The following is an 18,828-nucleotide window of genomic DNA, read 5'->3' as shown; positions in this document are numbered from 1 at the left end:
TATTTAAATATATTAGAAAAATGGAAAAAACAAAAGTTGCAAAATATAACTATCGGTCAAGTAGAGTGGCCCGACTCGGTTATAGCTGCATGGCTAGTCTCTAAGCCCTAAGCGCGCTGAGTGCTTAGCACCAAATTAAATGGCATCACTTCTATAATATTAACGGATTAAAGTCTTCTCAAGTTATCCGAACTTGAGGCCCTTTAGTGGAAGAAAGATGAATATGTATTGTTGCCCTATTGATGTGTTTATTTCTGTCCCAATTAAGATTACTAAAACTTGAGGAGATCTTTTCATGCTACAAATAAACAATGCTTCTGGCTCTGTGGATGGATCTTTGAGATTAATTAGTATGTCAATAAAAGAAAATTGCTTACAACCAATGTTTTAGTGCAACTTGTTTGTAGATAATTCATGACTAATATATATACATATATACTATTTATTAGTATGCACAAATAGCAGAAATGGCCGCCATCGACTGTATTCCACTAGACATATATGGTATGTGGAGATTGAAAAGACAAAAAACACAAAGCCATTTGCGATGTTATAATGTTGAAGAACCTGCTGTTTTGATTAAGATATTGTAAAGTAAGCCCACTCCAACGCATCACGCGTCATTAGCTGCGCATGCATCCATAGAGTTCATTATTTACATCTATATATAGTTCTTTCCTCCCAACTCAGTGCTCTTTTGTGTCAAATTATATCTACTACCTTATGAGAACTGTCGTTATTCGTCTTAAAATTTATCATTATTTAATCATACTTATTATATGACATATTTTAAGTAATTTTTATTTGAGCAGTTGATATATATTATGAAATTATTTGAAATATGATACATTTGTCGTCAGCAATTGTGATATTTGGGAATTATATTACCTTTTGATATTATGTCTAGTTTGTTTTCGCAGATGAGATGTGATGAGTTAATATTAAAATTAAAAGTTGAATAAAATATTATTATAATATATTTTTTTAATATTATTTTTATTTTGAGATTTGAAAAAGTTGATTTGTTTATTTTATTTTATGTGGGAATTTGAAAAAATTATAATGATTAGATGAGTTAAAAGGAGTTGTGAAAACAAACGAGGTAAAGCAAATTACGAATTAACTGTTTTTCAACAGTACGTAACAATTAACATCATTCATACGTGCACTACAAAAACTCCCCTAGAATAGCCAATTAGTGATGTCAAATCTCACAAGTGTTGCTTAAATGGAGAGAGACCAAGAGCCCTTTATATTCAAAGTCAAGTTAACTATTTATCAAGAGTTGTAACTTAATAATCTCTTCTAACTTCCTCTAAATTCAATAATCATTTTACATAATTAAAAAGTATTGAGTTGAGAAAGCCAAGGGACAGTGTTAAGAGAAATTAAAAAACTCTAGAAGCATTTGAGAAGGTGGATGGCTATCCAACATCATGGGGAAGAAAATGGTGTGGATAAACAGGAGCAAAACTCTCTAAATGCTAATGCTTTCAAAATTTGAAAAATAATAAAAATGAGTTGATCAGAGAACCAAAAGACTTGCCTTGAAAACTTCGAGAAGGTGGCTAGATGGTTATCAGACATCATGGAGGAGATCATTGAGAAGACGTGGTTAAAGAGGAGCTTGCAAAAATGTAAGTTGTAGTAATAGATAAGTTAAATCATTGGAAGGGATTCTTGAACAATCCTCCTCATCCTCCAAAATCCATTTCTCTCAGAAAATTATTCAAAAATCGTTGAAGAATGATTTGTTATAGGTTTTTTTTTTTAAGCCATTCAAAATCCAGGCTGATTGCAAATCTCTTGAATAATATTTTTTTATAGGGCTTTATTTTTTTTGTTAATAAATAGGCAAACCTTTTCAGTAATCAAATACATGTAACACTTGATGCTTAGGAAAGCTGCATCATGGACCGCGAATAAAAGGTAAATAAACATCACTTTTGGTAGCAAAATCTTGCGAAATGGACCATTTCCAGCCACATCAGTTCTGAAAGTGAGCATTTCCCCCTATTCCCTTCCAGTTTTTCTCTCATGGATTGATGGTGAATGCGGTTCCTCTCATATATCTTAATTGTATTCACGTATTTGCCCATAAAATTATATGGGAAGCTGGGTATATATGCATGTCAATTGGTAAAAGCAGCAGCATCTTTTCAATTGGCACTTCTGATTCATGAAAGCTAGTTATCATGCTTTGCTAGCATATTATTGGTAGCCTGATAATGCATCCCACTAGCATGTGCACAGATGTCATTCTTACCACCTACAACATATTAAAAAATGATTCTTTGAACAAGTGGCTGAGGTCGATTTTCCATGACTACTTAAACCAGATGAACCTCAAGAGGCAATACTACTGCATAACTATGGAAGCCTATGCTTCTTATGGGGCAATGATACTAATTCAGTTCGCTTATGGTGGAGCAAATATCCTAACGAAAATTGCCCTCGAGAAAGGACTCAATCAACTAGTTTTTGTGGTTTACCGGCATATAATTGCCATGCTTTTGTTAGGCCCCTTTGCTTATGTACTTGAAAGGTTAGCTATCCTTGTGTCATTGTCATTGTCAGCCTAGCTTGAGTAATGTGCATCTGTTTTTGCTTCTGTTTCTTCGACTTTGATCAATAGCAGTAAGCAGGATTATAGAAAACTTACTTTATTTTGTTCTCACAAGTCAGGAAACATCGCCCTCCACTTTCCTTCTCAGTGATCACAAAGATTTTTTTGCTTGCATCATTTGGGACTACCATCCACCTTAATGTTTACTATGCTGGTTTAGCATACACTTCTCCTACTGTTGCAAGTGCCTTGAGTAATGTTGTCCCTTGTTTGACCTTTCTCATAGCAGTTATACTCAGGTACTTTAGTACTTCCCTCATCCCTTCAACTTCAGCACTAGTTCCCAGATGCCGTTTTTACTGATTTTCTTACATCTCTTGCCAAGGATGGAGACAGTGAAGATAACAAGTACTAGAGGTCAAGCTAAGATGTTGGGTACACTCGTTTGCATAGGTGGGGCACTCACTTTTACCTTCTGGAAAGGAAGATACCTATTAAAAGGCTTTGTGCACAGACCTCTGATAAACATCTGTAGCACCAATACATCTGTTTGTGGGTTGAGCCATGGCAAGGATAACTGGATCAAGGGCTCAGCACTTATTCTGATCAGTCACGTAGCATGGAGTGCATGGCTGATTCTCCAGGTGACAAGCTATTTATCTCCAAACAATATATATAGGACCGCATATAATGTCTGAAAAGTTCCTTCTTTTTAAATTTTTGTTCATTTTTTACCTGCTCATTCTCAGGCTGTGGTCTCGAAAGTCTACCCAGCACGATTATCGCTGAACGTGTTGATTTGCTTCTTTGCATCATTGCAATCTTCTTTCCTTGCCCTGTTTTTTGCAAGGAATCCAACCTTATGGAAGCTGGAATGGAACATGCAGCTATTAACCATCATTTATAGTGTGAGTGTTGATTACTTTCATGCCTTTTAGTGCACATGATGTGTTTGAAGCTGAAACACTAGCAAGATCTATCTATCTCTTCATCTCTTCCTGATTACTTTTATCATAGGGAGTGGTGATCTCAGCATTAGTCTACTACCTGCAAACGTGGTGTATCAGTAATAAGGGACCAGTTTTTGCAGCAATGTTTAGTCCACTACTCCTAATTATCGTGGGAATATTCTCGGCCATTTTTTTTGCAGAGCGAATACGGTTGGGAAGGTGGGCTATCCTATCTATATAGAACACAAAAGATTCTTTATTCCTCATGCAACTTGCTGGTTTTTTTTATCTTAACCAATCTCCTTATAACATTACAACTTGATCAATGCTGGCTGTCTCACAAATGTCTAGCTGTCATTTTTTTTGGTATAAATATCACAAATTAAACATCATAGATTTTAATCTGTTTTGTATATTTTGTCTTGCCCAGCTTGGCAGGAGCGTTTCTCATCATCGTGGGTCTTTACATTGTACTTTGGGCCAAACATGCAGACAATGTTGTCACTAGAGTGACAGAGAATGGAAAAGGCTTGAATGACAACAAAATGCTGCAGATTTCCATCAATGAGACAGTGAGGAATTCCGTCACGAATGAAACGAAATGAAATAAGTGCATTCGTTGGAAACAAACAGGTAGATGCTTTAGTTTTATTGACATTTGGCAGCAAGTGAACGATGCATATTGTAACCTCATATGAAAGAACTTCAGAAATTTGCAGTGAATTGGAACTTTATTCACTAGCTTTATGGACTAATTGGTGATATTTGGAACTGAAAGATCCCCATTGATAGGATTTCGAGTCCCCACAATGACCTGTGTGCATAATATATTGTATAAGCCTATGAATTATGATCAACCTTTCCCATCTGACTCTGTTGCAATTGTACTGTAAATGATCAACCTTTACCATCAGATTTTCCTCCATTCTTTTCCATTCAAAGATATCTCACATTTGTTAACAAATTGCACAAACATAAGACATGTCTATCCCCTAATGGTTTGTTGTCATTTTGTACTATGAACCATTTGAAACCATTGTTTCCTAGAACTAAATAAAAGAAAGCAACCTAAGCTAGCTAACATATAAACTTAAGCACAGTACAGAAACAATTGAGGACATTAACTATCGAAATTCCATGCTATTTATTAATTTAGTTTCAGATGAAAACACACTCATTATTAATGGGAAAAGCAAATATAACTCAGTAACTTCAAATTATTTCAACTACTTAAATTATGAAGAAGATTCAGACCTACATATGGTTACATAAAAGCGAATGTTATGCCACTCAGCAATGAAATATCACCAATGACCTTATTCTTTGAGTTTCAATCTGGTATCTGGTCCAGCTTCTAAAATCCACTTTTAACTTATTAGTGTATAGATTGAAAGAGAGAGGTCCCTCTTTTTCTACATGGTGTCATTCCAGGGAGTTTTCCACATCAATCACAAACCGGTACTTGACATTTCTCTTTAGCAGCCTTTCAAGAGCTTCATTTACATACTGAATAGGAATTACATCAGTCTCAGGATAAATTTTGTGAGCAGCACAGAAGTTTAACATTTCTTGTGTCTCTTTTGTACCTCCAGTTGCACTACCAGAAACAGTAATCCTATCTGCCAAGAGACCAATGCATAGAGTTTAACCAACTGAGATACAGAACTAACACATTAAATTGTGAATATCAAGAGGCTCTCAAGTATGAAATTGCCAAATTACCTCGTAAAAGGCTTAGTGGACTGAATTTGACCTCACTAGGGAGACCCACCAGGACCAGAGTACCAGCAACCTTTAAGAGTGACATGTATGGATCAAAAGGATGATCACCAGATGCAGTGTCAATTATAAAGTCCAATGACTTAGCCAAGGCCTGAAAAAACAGGAAAAAGAAGAGAAAGAACATAGCAAAAATCATCAACCCAACAAAACAAAACGGATAAGTTATCAACTTTAATATTGCATATGCTATCAGGGCAAAACGTGCTCTCAATAAGCCTGATGCATTTTACCGCCATCTGCTCTTGGTTGGATGAAACCACAAATCTGTCTGCACCAAGCACACTCAGGGCTACCTCTCTCTTGGATACGCTTGTGCTGAAAACTGTCACGTTCAGCCCCAAAGCCTTCCCAAACTTCACTGCCATGTGACCAAGACCACCAAGGCCAATCACTCCTAGAGATTTACCAGGCTGATTCATCTTATGGCGCATCATGGGAGCGTAAACTGTAATTCCAGCACAGAGTAAAGGTGCTGCTGAAGCCAATGGATAGCTGTCAGGAATTGTGAAGCAGTACCTGTATATTCAAGACCTAATTAGTATCTTCATTTGTTGTATTTGCCAAAATTCCCTTACCTATATAAGGTGAATAGGCGATGTTTATGACATCAAAAATTCATCAGCCATTGGCACAATCTCTGTCACTGACTCACTGAAAAACCCCACATTACTACAACCTTGCACTAAAACCACAGATTTCCTAGCAGTGAGATAGTAAAGAGTATTGCACAAAACCTAATATTCAATTTCCATGTCATGTTCTGGACATCAAAGATACAATGAGTTCTTGCTGAATGCCCTCGAATTTTTGCTAGGCAATGATACTTTTCTCCTCCTAATGGTGTAGGGAACACAGATGCAGGTTCTAGAAACCACCATAAGCATCAAAAGTTTTTCAAGTGCGTGAGGTTAACAGGAGACAGAAAACTTGCAACAATATCCCAGATCATACTCTGTAATATTGTTGCATTTCATACCTAAAGGAACAACATCATAAAATACTTGCCTGTCAAGGACAACAATGTAATTGGAGTATCCTCCTTTTGTTATTGTACCATCCACATCGATGCCATTAAAAGTGGAAACAACTCCCTTTTTACAATGAACTTCTATCTCATCATTACAATACTCGCATTCTCTGCATGAGTTAATAAAAGTTCCAACCCCAACATGATCGCCGGCTTTGAAACGGTGGACATCGGAACCTACCTCTTTCACAATTCCAACTATCTCATGCCTGGCGTGCAAATAATCAATAATCAATAATACATCAGTCTGCTTAACTGTAAGAACTACTCGTATCAGTAAATCACTGCACATACCCAGGCACTAGAGGATACTTTGAGTCTCCCGTTTTGTTTCTGGTCCAAACTAAATCAGCATAACAGACTCCGCAGTGCGTGATTTTTATTGAAACATCATCTCTTCCAACAGCCCTGAATAAAATTCCCAACCTAGTTAATTGATCCTTTGATTGGAATAAATGCAACATACTATCAAGCAGAACAGTTCATCATTCAAATTTCTAAGTTTTCTTAATCATAGTTGCTGAAATCACAAGGCAAATCACACGTAATGGGTCATCAGTGTTTAACAAATTATCTACAAAAATCACCAGATTGAATGTATAGAAAGCCTGTAAGCATGTTTTGTTCCACTCCATCTGTATCAACATAAGTGAACTTGCCATTACCAAATGCAACTAATGACTTGAGTGGTTACTAGATATCTTGAAGCAAAACAGAGTTACAGAAGTGTGAACAATCGTATAAGATACACAAAGGCATGCTAAACATAGACCAAACACACTCTTTGAGTTTCTTTTCCCTCTGTACAAGGTGAAATTACCATTTGAATAGAGGCCATTAAAATGCAAGTAGCATTTTCATGCTTTGGATTATATAAAATGGCAATAAACAAAGAGAAATGCTATAGGAAACAAGCTCTTCTCTCCTTTTCAACACTTTATTTTCTTTCCTCAAAAAGAAAAATTAACTCAACATACCTACGGCTGAACTTGTACGGCGAGAGAACTCCAGATGCATCCCTTGCCGCCCATCCAAGGCAGTCTAATTCATTTTCACTTGCAGAGCTCATTGTTCCCTATAATCCACCACATACAAGATAGCAAACATCAGTTTTCTTTCACCAATGGGAGCCAAGAAAAAGAAATCCATCAACGCTGTAAGCACCTGCATCCACTTCAAAAATATTGAACATATAATTGCACATTGTACCATACGACATGTAATACGTCAACAAATACTCGGAACCACGTATGGTGAAAACAAAAAACAAGAACAAAAAACATTTGTGTACTAAGATGACAGCTTCACGTATGGTCAGCATTGTGCAAGATGTGTTTGAAAACTAGAAGTTCCATACATCACTTGTCACCTTATACATAAAATCTTCAAAATGCAGAAAACAATCTCTTTTGTGGATCGAAGATAATATTAGTGCATATATTTGCACATTCCACTTGTGTGATTGACCAAAACAGTTATTTTATATTAAAAAAAAAGTGACGCAATCAATTATATTAGCGAAATGTGAAAGGAATACACAAAAGTAATTTCACATAGAGTTTTTGATTATATATATGTGTGTGTGTAAATATGTATATGTATAGATCTGTGCGTGTATATATATATATATCATGAATGAGAGATTCACTAACTTTCATGACTAGATAGAAAAGAAAGGGAAAAGAGAGAGATTGCATTACCAAAAGGGTGGCTCACCCGGGACTACAGCGCTGTAGCTAGATTGAAAATTCACAGGAATTTGCCCACACCCAATAGCATGCATTGAAAAGTCTCCGTTCGTAGAGTTCCAGTGTTTCCTCAATATCATGAATTCTATTTTTCTTTTCTTTTATTCTGTCTTACTTTTTCTTACCAAATTAAAAGAAAAGGTCGTTAAAAGAAGTGATCACAACCACCATCAATCCATAAAACTGAGTCAGAGAGACAAACATGAGCATAGGGAATACATCCGATAATACCGTTGGAAGTAGCCCATAAATTATGACTTCCGTTTTGATCCCATCTGGCCCTTTGTCATGCTTTCACTGCATGTATAACAAATTGGCTACCCGAAATTTCGCTTCTCCTTTTTCCTTCTTTATTTGACCATAATATTTTACAAGTAACATCTCTCAAGGGTACATAAAATTCCAAAAAAAAATATTTATTATATAGTTATAAAATAAAGAAAATACTCTTGCTACAAAAAAGATTACACAAAAATAATCTCACAAACTGACGTGACTTAATGTAATTTATCAGATTGTAAAGTTATTTTTATTATAAAATAGATCTAATAGATCTGGTGAAACCACGTCAACTTGTAGGATTATTTTTGTATGATTCTTTTGTAGATGAAGCAGTACTCATAAAATAAAGACACATGTTATATCATTAAAATTTAGTGCTTCCTAAGTACTTATTTCAATAGCATGACATTTAATGATCGACATATCCTTATATTAATAACATACCGTTGACATGGTAGAATCTAATTTGTAAGAGAAGTTTAATTTTTGAAAGTCCCATCATATTATGTAAATAATATGGAAGATGTGTCTTTACTACTCTATCTTACCGACTTGTAAATATAATTTTTTTCCGGAGATTTATGTAATCCCTTCAGCCACAGTTACAAGAAGTTATCTATTTGTTGCATCAAATTGCATTAAATTGCTAAAACATTTCTATTGTATTAAATGTTCTATTTGCCATCAATTAATCAGCATGCATGCACTCCTGATGAAGTATTGGTGAAGGTGGACACCACCAAATTTACCTGTCTTTTGATGAATTTTCAAGGTCTACATAATATATACATTTAATCTTTTTTTTTCTTTCGAAATAGATCATCAGATTTGGATAGAATATTAACCAACCTTGATCTTTTCATGTAAAATTATATCGGAAATGTAGAAAACAACTTTTTGGATTAATGCAAAAAAAAAAAAAGTCATGATAGTTGCAGAATGTGAGTAAATCCGACTTATTAATCGAGCGTATAATACTCTCTCTCTTCCAGGCGATTTTTTTTATCTCTTCCTGCATATTGGTATAACCCTCCCATCTCCAGCCAGCCACCCTCACCCGAACCCTGTCCGGCCAATGCCGGACCTGTCCATCAGTTCTTTTTTCAATTTTTCTTTTATTTTTCATCCATAGCATTGAGATGCATGCGTCGAATTGCTACCTACCGGCCTCCTACGACCGGCACACGCTCCACCACCAGATTCTTCTACAGTTGATTTGTCAAATAGCAAAAGAAAACCGACCAATTCTTTTCCTATCGTTCTCACAGATCAGACGTCGGTTTTGGTGAAGTTTTCTGGAGATTCTTCAGTGATTCTTTCTTTAGCTTTTAAAACAAAAAAGAAAATTACTGATCCGCAACCTGATTTTTCACAAGCTTTTGATCAATTTTCACAGCAATCCATAGTAGCTACAGCTTCTCATAAGCTGCATAGTGCAAAGCTGTGAGGCATTCAGAAGGGAGCTTTGCCACCATCTCTCGCGTGCTATGATGGAAGTGGCCTTTCGTTTCTTTCGTAGAACAAGTCGAAGTATAGGGCCAAGTCAACACTTTGAGATCTTCGAAATTTTGAATTTCAAATGTTGCAAAACTTTGGTATCAGATTTCAACTCAGTGCCTAAGGTTGGCTCCCTGCTCTGGTGTAGGAATTTTTTTAGTCCTCCTGGAAACAAAACAAAATAAAGCAAATCCATTGCCAAATAGATTTGCCCTGCAAGTATACAAGACAACAATACGAAAGGAATGAGAATCAAGAAGTCCGTACTTTTATTTTTTATTCAAATACACATCACAAAACAGCACCCTACCACCCATTCACTTATTTCAGGCTAGCTACCTACTTGCATGATACAGAAGATCAAACCCAGATGCCTTTTATTAAGACTTAATTCCTAGAAACCTAATCAAAGCCAACCCCTATGCGCTTTTGAGTTGCAACAAGTGATCAATACATTCAACGTGCACAAAACCATGATATGTGTATTGAGAACAACTCCCCATTTCTTCAGCAGTTCATTTCAGAGATTTCTCAATATCAATCACAAACCGGTACTTCACATCTCTCTTTATTAGCCTCTCGAGAGCTTCATTTGCATACTCAATTGGAATAACTTCTATCTTTGGATAAACTTTATGAGCAGCACAGAAGTCTAGCATTTCTTGCGTCACTTTTGTACCGCCTGCTATGCTACCAGAAACAGTTTTCATTCCTGCCAAAAGTTCAATTCAGTCAGTTCATTACACATGTTAAAAACTCCAAAACGCATGTTAAAAACTCCAAAAGTCCTACTTGCAACACTCTTAAGTATAACACCCGTGAAACCTGCTGACATGACAAGCAGTCAGACCAATCATTTTTTATGGCTTATGCAACACTAAACATCCATGACTGTCTATGGAGTTGCACAGGTATTTCACTTAGGATGTTACAACTAGCAGAACTTTAAAAACTTACAACAGTAACTACAGGTACATTTGGGTAATGAGATGAGATGAGAAATTCTCAAAACTTCATACAATTTCCTTTCCAAAAATCACTCAAACATAAAAACACTATTTAATTTTAAATCTTTAACTTTTTCATCAACACCTTAACTCAAACCATTTCACTACTATTCACAAACTATTTCACTAATACTCACAAAATTCTGAGATACTCCCAAGTGTGCAAATGAGCCCCAAGTAAAAAGTACTTAAATTTCATAAAATTTATTTCAAGTACCAAGATTTAGGCTTGCAGGATTGAATTTGACTTCACTAGGGAACCCCACGAGAACGAGAACACCAGCAGTCTTCAGCAGCGCCATGTATGGATCAAATGGGTGATCACCAGATGCTGTGTCGATTATAAAGTCAAAGGACTTATCCAGGGCCTGCAAACATCAATCCAACAGCAATTAGGATATGTCATCGATTTCGAAATCACTAATGTGTACAGCACAACATAAGCTTAAGGTTATCTAATTCAACCTTCATCTGCTCTTGGTCAGATGAGAGCACAAATCTGTCGGCACCAAGTAAACTCAGGGATTCCTCCTTTTTGGATAAGCTAGTGCTGAAAACTGTCACATTCAACCCAAAAGCCTTACCAAACTTCACGGCCATGTGACCAAGGCCTCCAAGCCCAATCACTCCTAACGATTTACCAGGATGCAGGTTCATCTTGTAGCGCACCATGGGAGCATACACAGTAATTCCAGCACAAAGCAAAGGAGCTGCTGAAGCCAATGGATATTCATCAGGTATGCTGAAGCAGTACCTGTATTCCAACACCAAAATTGATATCCGTAATTAATTGTGGTAAAACCTTGAAAAATTCCTCGAAGCGCCAATCTAATAGGTCAAAATCACAGTTACTTGTCAAAAGAAACTCAGCAATGAAAATTGTATCCACTTCCCAAAAGCATGCACGCTCTAAAAACACAATCACAAGCAAGCAGATGTATAAATTGATGTTGAGCAGACAGACAGAGCTACTTGATAAAGAAAATGTTCATAACCCTCTATAACTTATGTCCAGCCACTGGCGATTCTGACAATGGCGTTGATCCATGGGAAGCCTTAAGCCTTATGTCACCAACATTAACAAGCTCCATGCAACATCACCATGAAACAAATGTCATATACATTGGCAAGTAACTTCCACATTATCGCGTCAACTCCAGTTAGTCTGAACTTCGAATATTTCCTTTTTCCCAAGTAGATGAGGCTGAGAGTTTTAGATGTAAAAACTTATATGCAATATGAGAAATAGCATCATGCATTCAGCAGTAACAGGAAGGGGTTGATATTTTAGTCTATAATCGTGAACTTTTATTTGAAGGAAAATAAGAAGCAAATAGCATCAGAGGACACTTACCTGTCATGCACAACAATATAACTTGAATATCCTCCTTTTGTAATAGTACCATCCGCATCCACATCATTAAAAGTGAATGCCATTCCTTTATCACAATAAACTTCGTCTCCATCATTACAATACTCACAATCCCTGCATGAGTTGACATAGGTTCCCACTCCAATATGGTCACCAACTTTGAAACGGCGAACATTTGAACCGACCTCTTTCACAATTCCAACAATCTCATGTCTGGTGTGCAATTACAGATACATTAGTTCAAGGAAACCTAAGACTACGTACTCATGGTATACATGAATTAGTCCACTTACCCAGGCACCAAAGGATACTTCGAATCCCCATGTCCATTCCTTGTCCAAATTAAATCAGCATAACAAACTCCACAGTGTGTAATTCTTATCGAGACGTCATCACTTCCTAGAGCCCTGAATAAGATTTCCAACATTGATTATCTATCAGAATATCATCCAAAACAGCACAAAATCAAGTAAAACGTATTCATGATGTAAATCTGCACGAAGTTTTCATCACAGTTCCCAAAACTGTATAGAAAAATCAAACATGGGATCATAATTATCAACAACAGATATGAGATATCCATATCTTGTATCGCTTTAGCTCAGTTTCTCTAAGTGAAATGGGTCTAGAAAGAAGATCAAGGCTGGTTTGATTACACAAAACCAAACCATCTCATCTCATCTCATCTCATATAATCATTACAACTTTTCCAAACTCCCACTCATAATATAATAAACAATTCAACTTTTTCAAATCTCAAAACAAAAATAATATTAAAAATTTATATTATAACACTATTTTATTCAACTTTCAACACAACATCTCATTTCATATCATCTGAACTGTGTAACCAAACGAGGCCTTACAAAAGTAAATTTAGAAATTAGTTTGACTTAATATGGTATGTCAGATTATAAAGTTCTTTTTATTCTAAAGTAGATTTGACTTATTCTATTAAACTGTGTCATTTTGTAAGTTTACTTTTGTAAGATGTCCTCATAGATCTAAGGTTTCACTTTTTTGAATAATTTATATTTAAATTATGCAAATTGTTTTCGTTATGAACATCCAAAACAGTAAAAGACACGTCAACATCTATGTAAATAGAATATTACCCATGTTCTTTCAGGCACAATTAGTTTTTTATCACCTTTTTATTTCTTTTATGGCTGTATTTCAAGAAAGGAATCGTCGCAACTAGTGCAAACTGCACAGCTATAATCTGTCATAAACAATTCTGTAAGTGTGATATATTCTACTGCATTATTCATATCAACAAGTGAACATGAACATTGAAAGTCGCTCTTTCTCAAAAAGTGAAAACATATTATTTTATTTGAACAACACTCAAAGTCTAGAGTGTTTCTTTTGATCGGTAAAAGAAAGATTCAACATATTAATGAATTGAATTAGACATGTCAACAAAAGTTGAAATGAAAATGAACACTCAGAACCACTCACATTTCTATACTTATCATTGAACTAATCTGGAATCTTGAATGGACAATTCAAGAATCTCAACTACCTCGAAAATAAATTTTCAAGTGAAGTCATTTCATAAAAATCCCATCCATTACAGTGATGGCTTCAATATTTTTCATTTCCTGAGATACAAGTACTTTCATTCTCTTTTTTGATAAAAGAGGATTCACTAAATATACCTGCGGCTGAACTTGTATGGTGATAAAAATCCAGATTCATCTCTTGCTGCCCATGCAAGGCAGTCAGCATTGTCACACGAGGAGCTCATTGTTGACTGTTTCTGCACAAAACAATCAATTATCAGGTTTGTCCAAAGGAAAAATAACTGCGGAAAGAAACCCTTGAAGGTTATAAAGCATTCCAACTTCTAATAATAACAAAACAAAGAAAATGATGTTCTAGCATAAGAGCGGTGACGGTGTGATCATTGATGCTCAATATTTCTTAAGAGAGGAAATATGAGGCAGATGATTAGTGCAAAGCCGCTAAGCACGCAAAAACTGGGACATTTTTTAGTAGACAGTAAAGACTCAAATCTTGTACTTTCGGCAATCACTCATGTTGTGAGCTGATACAAAACACAAAAAGAAGAAACAGAGACGGGGGTTCACTCGACAACTCGAAGAAGAACAGTCAGAAGCGATGAGAAAATTTAAGCTTACCGGGATTGAGGGAGGAAAAACACTTCGAGACTGGTGAGTGAGAGACACAGAGATACACTCCCAACTCTCCAAAAACCCAGGCAAGACGAGTGGATCTGACTTCCCAATCTCCTCATATTATTATAGGTAGAAATTCGTAACGGTTTGGTGGCCAGTGGCCTTTTCTGCAGAGCATCCCATCCGCTCCCTGTAATTCCTTAAAATTTTTGGAAAAAAAATATGGAAATGGAAGAAAAGTGAGCTATTTCAATATCGTAAATAAAATATTATTAAAATATAAATTTTTAATATTTTTTTATTTTAATATTTAATATTTTTTATTTTATTTACAAATTTTAAAAAATTATAATAAATAATGAGATGGTTTATAAAAATAAATTAAGATTTCGTTCGATTATGCAGTTTAGATGAGATGAGATGAGATATTTTGTTAAAAATTAAATAAAATATTATTATAATATAAATTTTTAATATTTATTTTATTTTAAGATTTTAAAAAAATAAATTATTTATTATATTTTATATAAAAATTTTAAAAAATTTTTAAATTGTTGCCGTTACTCCGTAAATTTGGATAACAATGAATTTAGAGACTAACAATCCTAAATCATTCTCTATTTTTTCGAATTTATATATATTTAGATATATTTTTTATTCTTATTTTTTCTTTCAAATAAAAAAAATATTAAAAAATTAAATTTTTTTATTTTTGTTAAATGTAAGACGGATAAAGATTTTATATATTTTAATAATATTAAATAAAGTCATTTTTACTAAATACTTAACTAATTTTTATTAGCAAACACACATTTCCACAATATTATATACGATTTCAATTCTCTAATAATTATGTATTTTTAGATTTTTTTTATTCTAAATATTTTTTGTTCTAGATTTAATTATATATTTAAATTTCCTACTAGTTTTTAAAATTTAACCGCCATTGGAAAAGATGAATTTTGACAAAAAAAAATTATTTTGAAAATATTTTCGTACCCACAAAGAAATAATTTAAATTTTTATTTTAAATACTCGATAGATAGTAATAATTCAAAACATTAAAAAAAAAAAGATAAAATAATGAGTAGGTAAGATTATAAAGGAAAGTGAAAAAAAAAATATTAGAAAAAGAATAAAAAAATATTTTAATAGAATAGAAAATAAATAAGAAGTGAGATACAAGAGATTTTAAAAAAAATAAATAAAATTTAAGGAGCGAAATATAATTTAATTATTTAACAATGATAGTAATTAGTTTGAAATTTTAAAAGAAAGGCCAATGCTGACGAACGCACTGACATCCTTTATGATAAAGTTTCTACTTACCCGTCGTATCTAACTTGCAGTAGCGGAACACCAAGAAGGGTAACTCAGAAGGGTAGCCTGTGTAGGTGGTCCCCGCCCCCGCCGGAACTCTTTCTTAGAAGGGTAGGCTGGGTAGGTGGCCCCGCAAGAAACATAGGTGAGCCACGTCACAGTTTATTACATCACAGTAGTGGATCAAGGCAATGTGGGCTTGGGTTTGAGTAATAAAGGTGGGCCTGTAGCTATTTCTTTTATGTGAATGTTATTCTCTAGTCGGGCCAAAGCCTATTTATTGTTTATTAGAGTTTCTTGATCTGTCTTTTTTATTGTCTAGTTAAGTTGGCCTCTGGCCTATTAATTAGTATAGGCCTAGAGGGAGGTCAGCAGTACTTGTAGTGTGTAGTTAGGCATTTGTAAGGATGCAAAAATCAAATTTTGAATTTTTTCTTCTTTATCTTTCTTCTTTCCTAAGGCCTTACCTTCGAAGTGAGATTATTTTTTCAAATATTTGCGATGTGTTACAAATTAGTATCAGAAACAAGTTGATCCCAAAATGGCCGATTTAGGTAAAACCGAATTGCATTGTTATTTTGAAAATTATTATGATGCTATCAAGAACGAATTTCTTAGTGTTCCAAGATAAAAAGTACTCGCTGTGAAATCCTTATTGAAAGATAAAGAGTTACAAATCTTGATTCAACCCTCTTACACAATCTTTAATATGAAGTTAAATATTGATCAATATGCTTGTGGAAGAGAGATTTATCTATTGGAGCAACAAGAATTGATATACAATCGTATTGGCTTGAAGGGTAAACGGAAGAACCGGAAAACCGGCCCGGACCGGTTGGTTCAGTCCGGTTTTGGACCAGTTTGGTTCGGGACCGGTTCTTCCATTTTAAAAACCGGTCTGATCTCGATTTTATGTTTTCTAGAATCGGACTAGTTCACATATTTATATATTTTTAATTAATTTTTAATATTATATATAATATTATTTATATTATATATAATTTTTATAAATTATAATTATCTATGAAATAATGTTATATTATAATTTATAACATCAAATTTTAATCTTAAACATGAACATTTATTTGATCATATGTTTTAAATATAAAATATATATTAATTACATTTTATGGCTTAATAAATTCTCAATATATTCCTTTTGATAAATATATTAATAATACTAATATACATTTGTATATTAATTACTTACTATATTTGTTAGTAATAGTACTATACCAATAGTATTAGCTAGTGAAATTGAACTGGCTGTATTAGCTACTTTGCCTCAATTGATGCAACACAACCTTTTAGTTCAAGTCCAAGGAAAGGAAGTTAAAGATTTGGCAATAGAGCTCATCCTAGATTGTGGTGTTATTCATGCTCTTTCACCTGAAAAGAAACTAAAGCTTCTGAAAGAAATAGCTAAAGAGCATGACTTAGATTGGGATCTAATGGAGACAGACTCTTTTTTCTAGACCATCGAGGATGATATAATGCACCTAATACTGCAGAAGAGAGATAAAGTTTTGGTAACTAAGAATTGTACTATTCAATTATGAGTGTATTTACACCTCATTGGCCCTTTGATAGAGGAATAAAAATAAGTCATGTGCGAATGAATTGTAAGAGCCAACAAAATATGTTAATGGGAATAGCCAATGGCATTAGCCTTCTAAATACAGGGTAGTATCTTCAAGAAAAATATGGGGGTGAAGTAGGCTGTATGTCCAGTGAAGGTCCTTGGGTCTTTGTTGGGATACGAAATAGTATTCAAGCACGGAATACCCATGGGTATTCCTTGTAAACGCAGTTTATCGTGGAAAAATAGAGTAGTTGCTTGGTTTTCTTATGCTAAAAAAAAAATCATATTTTAAAGGTACTCTCATTGGTTTAATTCCTTGTATTATCACTTGGTGCCTTTGGAAGAGAAGATGTAAGGCTAGAATGGATGGTAAGTATGATTTGGCTGTGACTGTTTGGAGAAGAGTTCGGGTGTGGATTAAGTCATTGGCGAATAACCTTAACTCGTTTAGTAACTTATCCATGCATGATTTGAAGATTTTGGAAGAATTTAATTTGGAGAGGCCTCGTACTTCTATGAGACCTGGTAAAATTGTTAAATAGTCTAGGCCTCCTACGGGCTAGTTGAAGATTAATTGCGACAGGAGTTGCAAAGGCAATCTTGGTAACTTGGGAGGGGGCGGCATTATTAGAGATTGGAATGGTATGGTTAAAGGAGCGTTTTCTGCTTATTATGGGGTTGGTAAGAATAATGGCGCCGAAGTGAAAGCAATTCTGGATGGTATTAGACTGTGCAAACAACTCCATATGGTCAATGTAATTATTGAAAGTGATTCTCAAATTGTTGTTGATTGGCTTCGCAATGGCAAATGTACTTTATGGTATCTTTGGGATTTTTTGAAGGTTTTGCAAAAGGAGTTTGAGGGGATCAATTTTGTGGTGGCTCATCAATTTCGGGAAGGTAACAATGCGGTGGATTTTCTTGCTATAGATGGGGAAATGGGGATGAATATCACGTATAATGGTAACCAAGATCTTCCCCGGTTTAAAAGGTATTGTGTGGCTGGATTTTTTAGGCCTTCCGTATTTTTGTCATTAGTTTGTGTTCTAGGCTTGTTTAGCTTGTTTCTGTTCTTGGTTTTTCTAGGCTTGTTTAGATTTTTTTCATGTTTTGGTTTAGGCCTGTTAGATTTATTCGTAGTTTTTTTTTTAGGCTTGTTTAGATTGTTTGTCTTTTTGTTTCTTTTGTTTCGGTTTTGGTTTGTTTGTATTTGGGAGGTTTTTTATTTTCTTATCTGTAAACTCCCTTATACTTGGCTTGTAACCACGATATTCCTCCGTCATAAATAAGGGTTTATTAATAAACTTGGGACAGTGCCACTACCATATGGCTACCGGCTCTTTGTTAAAAAAAACATGGAATACCCAAGATTCTATTGAACTAAGCAAGTGGGCTTGTAGGACAAGTTTATACAATTTTTATGGGATTTCCTATCGTGTTCCTGCCACTGCCTTCCATTACTGGTTTTTATTTGGCTCGATTTTTCACAAAGAAGAGCCTGCCATCATATTTTGCCACTATTGTGCTTGGGAGCTTAATGGTTACCTGGTTTGT

At 34.7% G+C, this 18,828-nt stretch overlaps 3 protein-coding genes across 9 annotated transcripts; 1 reads left to right on the top strand and 2 right to left on the bottom strand.

The window, feature by feature from the left end:
* The first annotated feature begins 1,418 nt into the window (after positions 1 to 1,418).
* On the top strand, positions 1,419 to 4,310 carry LOC108992459 (WAT1-related protein At1g43650-like). Of its 5 annotated transcripts, none has more exons than XM_018967015.2 (7): positions 1,566 to 1,637; positions 2,340 to 2,545; positions 2,686 to 2,865; positions 2,952 to 3,210; positions 3,316 to 3,474; positions 3,584 to 3,735; positions 3,947 to 4,310. In XM_018967015.2, exons 2-7 carry the CDS (start codon positions 2,340 to 2,342, stop codon positions 4,119 to 4,121), a joined length of 1,131 nt encoding a protein of 376 aa, XP_018822560.1. In that variant the 5' UTR covers positions 1,566 to 1,637; the 3' UTR covers positions 4,122 to 4,310. The 5 variants fall into 5 exon arrangements, with proteins under 5 accessions (XP_035542340.1, XP_018822562.1, XP_018822560.1 ...); XM_035686444.1 differs by lacking the exon at positions 1,566 to 1,637 and adding an exon at positions 1,913 to 1,929; XM_035686447.1 differs by lacking the exon at positions 2,340 to 2,545 and having other exon boundaries at positions 1,419 to 1,637; positions 2,682 to 2,865.
* Positions 4,311 to 4,696: 386 nt separating this feature from the next.
* On the bottom strand, positions 4,697 to 8,350 carry LOC108992462 (probable cinnamyl alcohol dehydrogenase 1). 2 transcript variants are annotated; one of them, XM_018967023.2, is made up of 7 exons: positions 8,026 to 8,350; positions 7,303 to 7,400; positions 6,620 to 6,733; positions 6,304 to 6,534; positions 5,529 to 5,814; positions 5,239 to 5,389; positions 4,697 to 5,135 (listed from the first exon to the last, which is right to left on the bottom strand). In XM_018967023.2, the coding sequence occupies exons 2-7, from the start codon at positions 7,392 to 7,394 to the stop codon at positions 4,939 to 4,941; spliced, it is 1,071 nt and encodes a 356-aa protein (XP_018822568.1). In that variant the 5' UTR covers positions 7,395 to 7,400; positions 8,026 to 8,350; the 3' UTR covers positions 4,697 to 4,938. The 2 variants fall into 2 exon arrangements, with proteins under 2 accessions (XP_018822568.1, XP_018822566.1); XM_018967021.2 differs by having other exon boundaries at positions 8,042 to 8,332.
* Positions 8,351 to 10,096: 1,746 nt separating this feature from the next.
* Positions 10,097 to 14,594, bottom strand: LOC108992461 (probable cinnamyl alcohol dehydrogenase 1). Of its 2 annotated transcripts, none has more exons than XM_018967019.2 (7): positions 14,376 to 14,594; positions 13,893 to 13,993; positions 12,525 to 12,638; positions 12,214 to 12,444; positions 11,325 to 11,613; positions 11,077 to 11,227; positions 10,097 to 10,564 (listed from the first exon to the last, which is right to left on the bottom strand). In XM_018967019.2, the coding sequence occupies exons 2-7, from the start codon at positions 13,979 to 13,981 to the stop codon at positions 10,368 to 10,370; spliced, it is 1,071 nt and encodes a 356-aa protein (XP_018822564.1). In that variant the 5' UTR covers positions 13,982 to 13,993; positions 14,376 to 14,594; the 3' UTR covers positions 10,097 to 10,367. The 2 variants fall into 2 exon arrangements, with proteins under 2 accessions (XP_018822564.1, XP_018822565.1); XM_018967020.2 differs by having other exon boundaries at positions 13,893 to 13,987; positions 14,376 to 14,593.
* Positions 14,595 to 18,828: the final 4,234 nt, after the last annotated feature.

Source organism: Juglans regia, chromosome 2, assembly GCF_001411555.2.
Source record: "Juglans regia cultivar Chandler chromosome 2, Walnut 2.0, whole genome shotgun sequence".
Classification (NCBI taxonomy): Eukaryota; Viridiplantae; Streptophyta; class Magnoliopsida; order Fagales; family Juglandaceae; genus Juglans; species Juglans regia.
This window is presented reverse-complemented; position numbering and strand designations above follow the sequence as displayed.

Bases quoted from the DNA above. Each gene is read 5' to 3' on its own strand.
- LOC108992462 (XM_018967023.2), bottom strand. From the start codon at position 7,394: ATGAGCTCTGCAAGTGAAAATGAATTAGACTGCCTTGGATGGGCGGCA. The intron at 6,734-7,302 runs GTATGTTGAGTT...AATTTTATTCAG, and splicing joins CCGTACAAGTTCAGCCGTAG to GGCTGTTGGAAGAGATGATG. The intron at 6,535-6,619 runs GTATGTGCAGTG...TTTGCACGCCAG, and splicing joins AAGTATCCTCTAGTGCCTGG to GCATGAGATAGTTGGAATTG.
- LOC108992461 (XM_018967019.2), bottom strand. From the start codon at position 13,981: ATGAGCTCCTCGTGTGACAATGCTGACTGCCTTGCATGGGCAGCAAGA. The intron at 12,639-13,892 runs GTATATTTAGTG...AATCTTATTCAG, and splicing joins CCATACAAGTTCAGCCGCAG to GGCTCTAGGAAGTGATGACG. The intron at 12,445-12,524 runs GTAAGTGGACTA...ATTGCACACCAG, and splicing joins AAGTATCCTTTGGTGCCTGG to ACATGAGATTGTTGGAATTG.
- LOC108992459 (XM_018967015.2), top strand. From the start codon at position 2,340: ATGAACCTCAAGAGGCAATACTACTGCATAACTATGGAAGCCTATGCT. The intron at 3,211-3,315 runs GTGACAAGCTAT...GCTCATTCTCAG, and splicing joins GTGCATGGCTGATTCTCCAG to GCTGTGGTCTCGAAAGTCTA. The intron at 3,736-3,946 runs GTGGGCTATCCT...TGTCTTGCCCAG, and splicing joins GAGCGAATACGGTTGGGAAG to CTTGGCAGGAGCGTTTCTCA.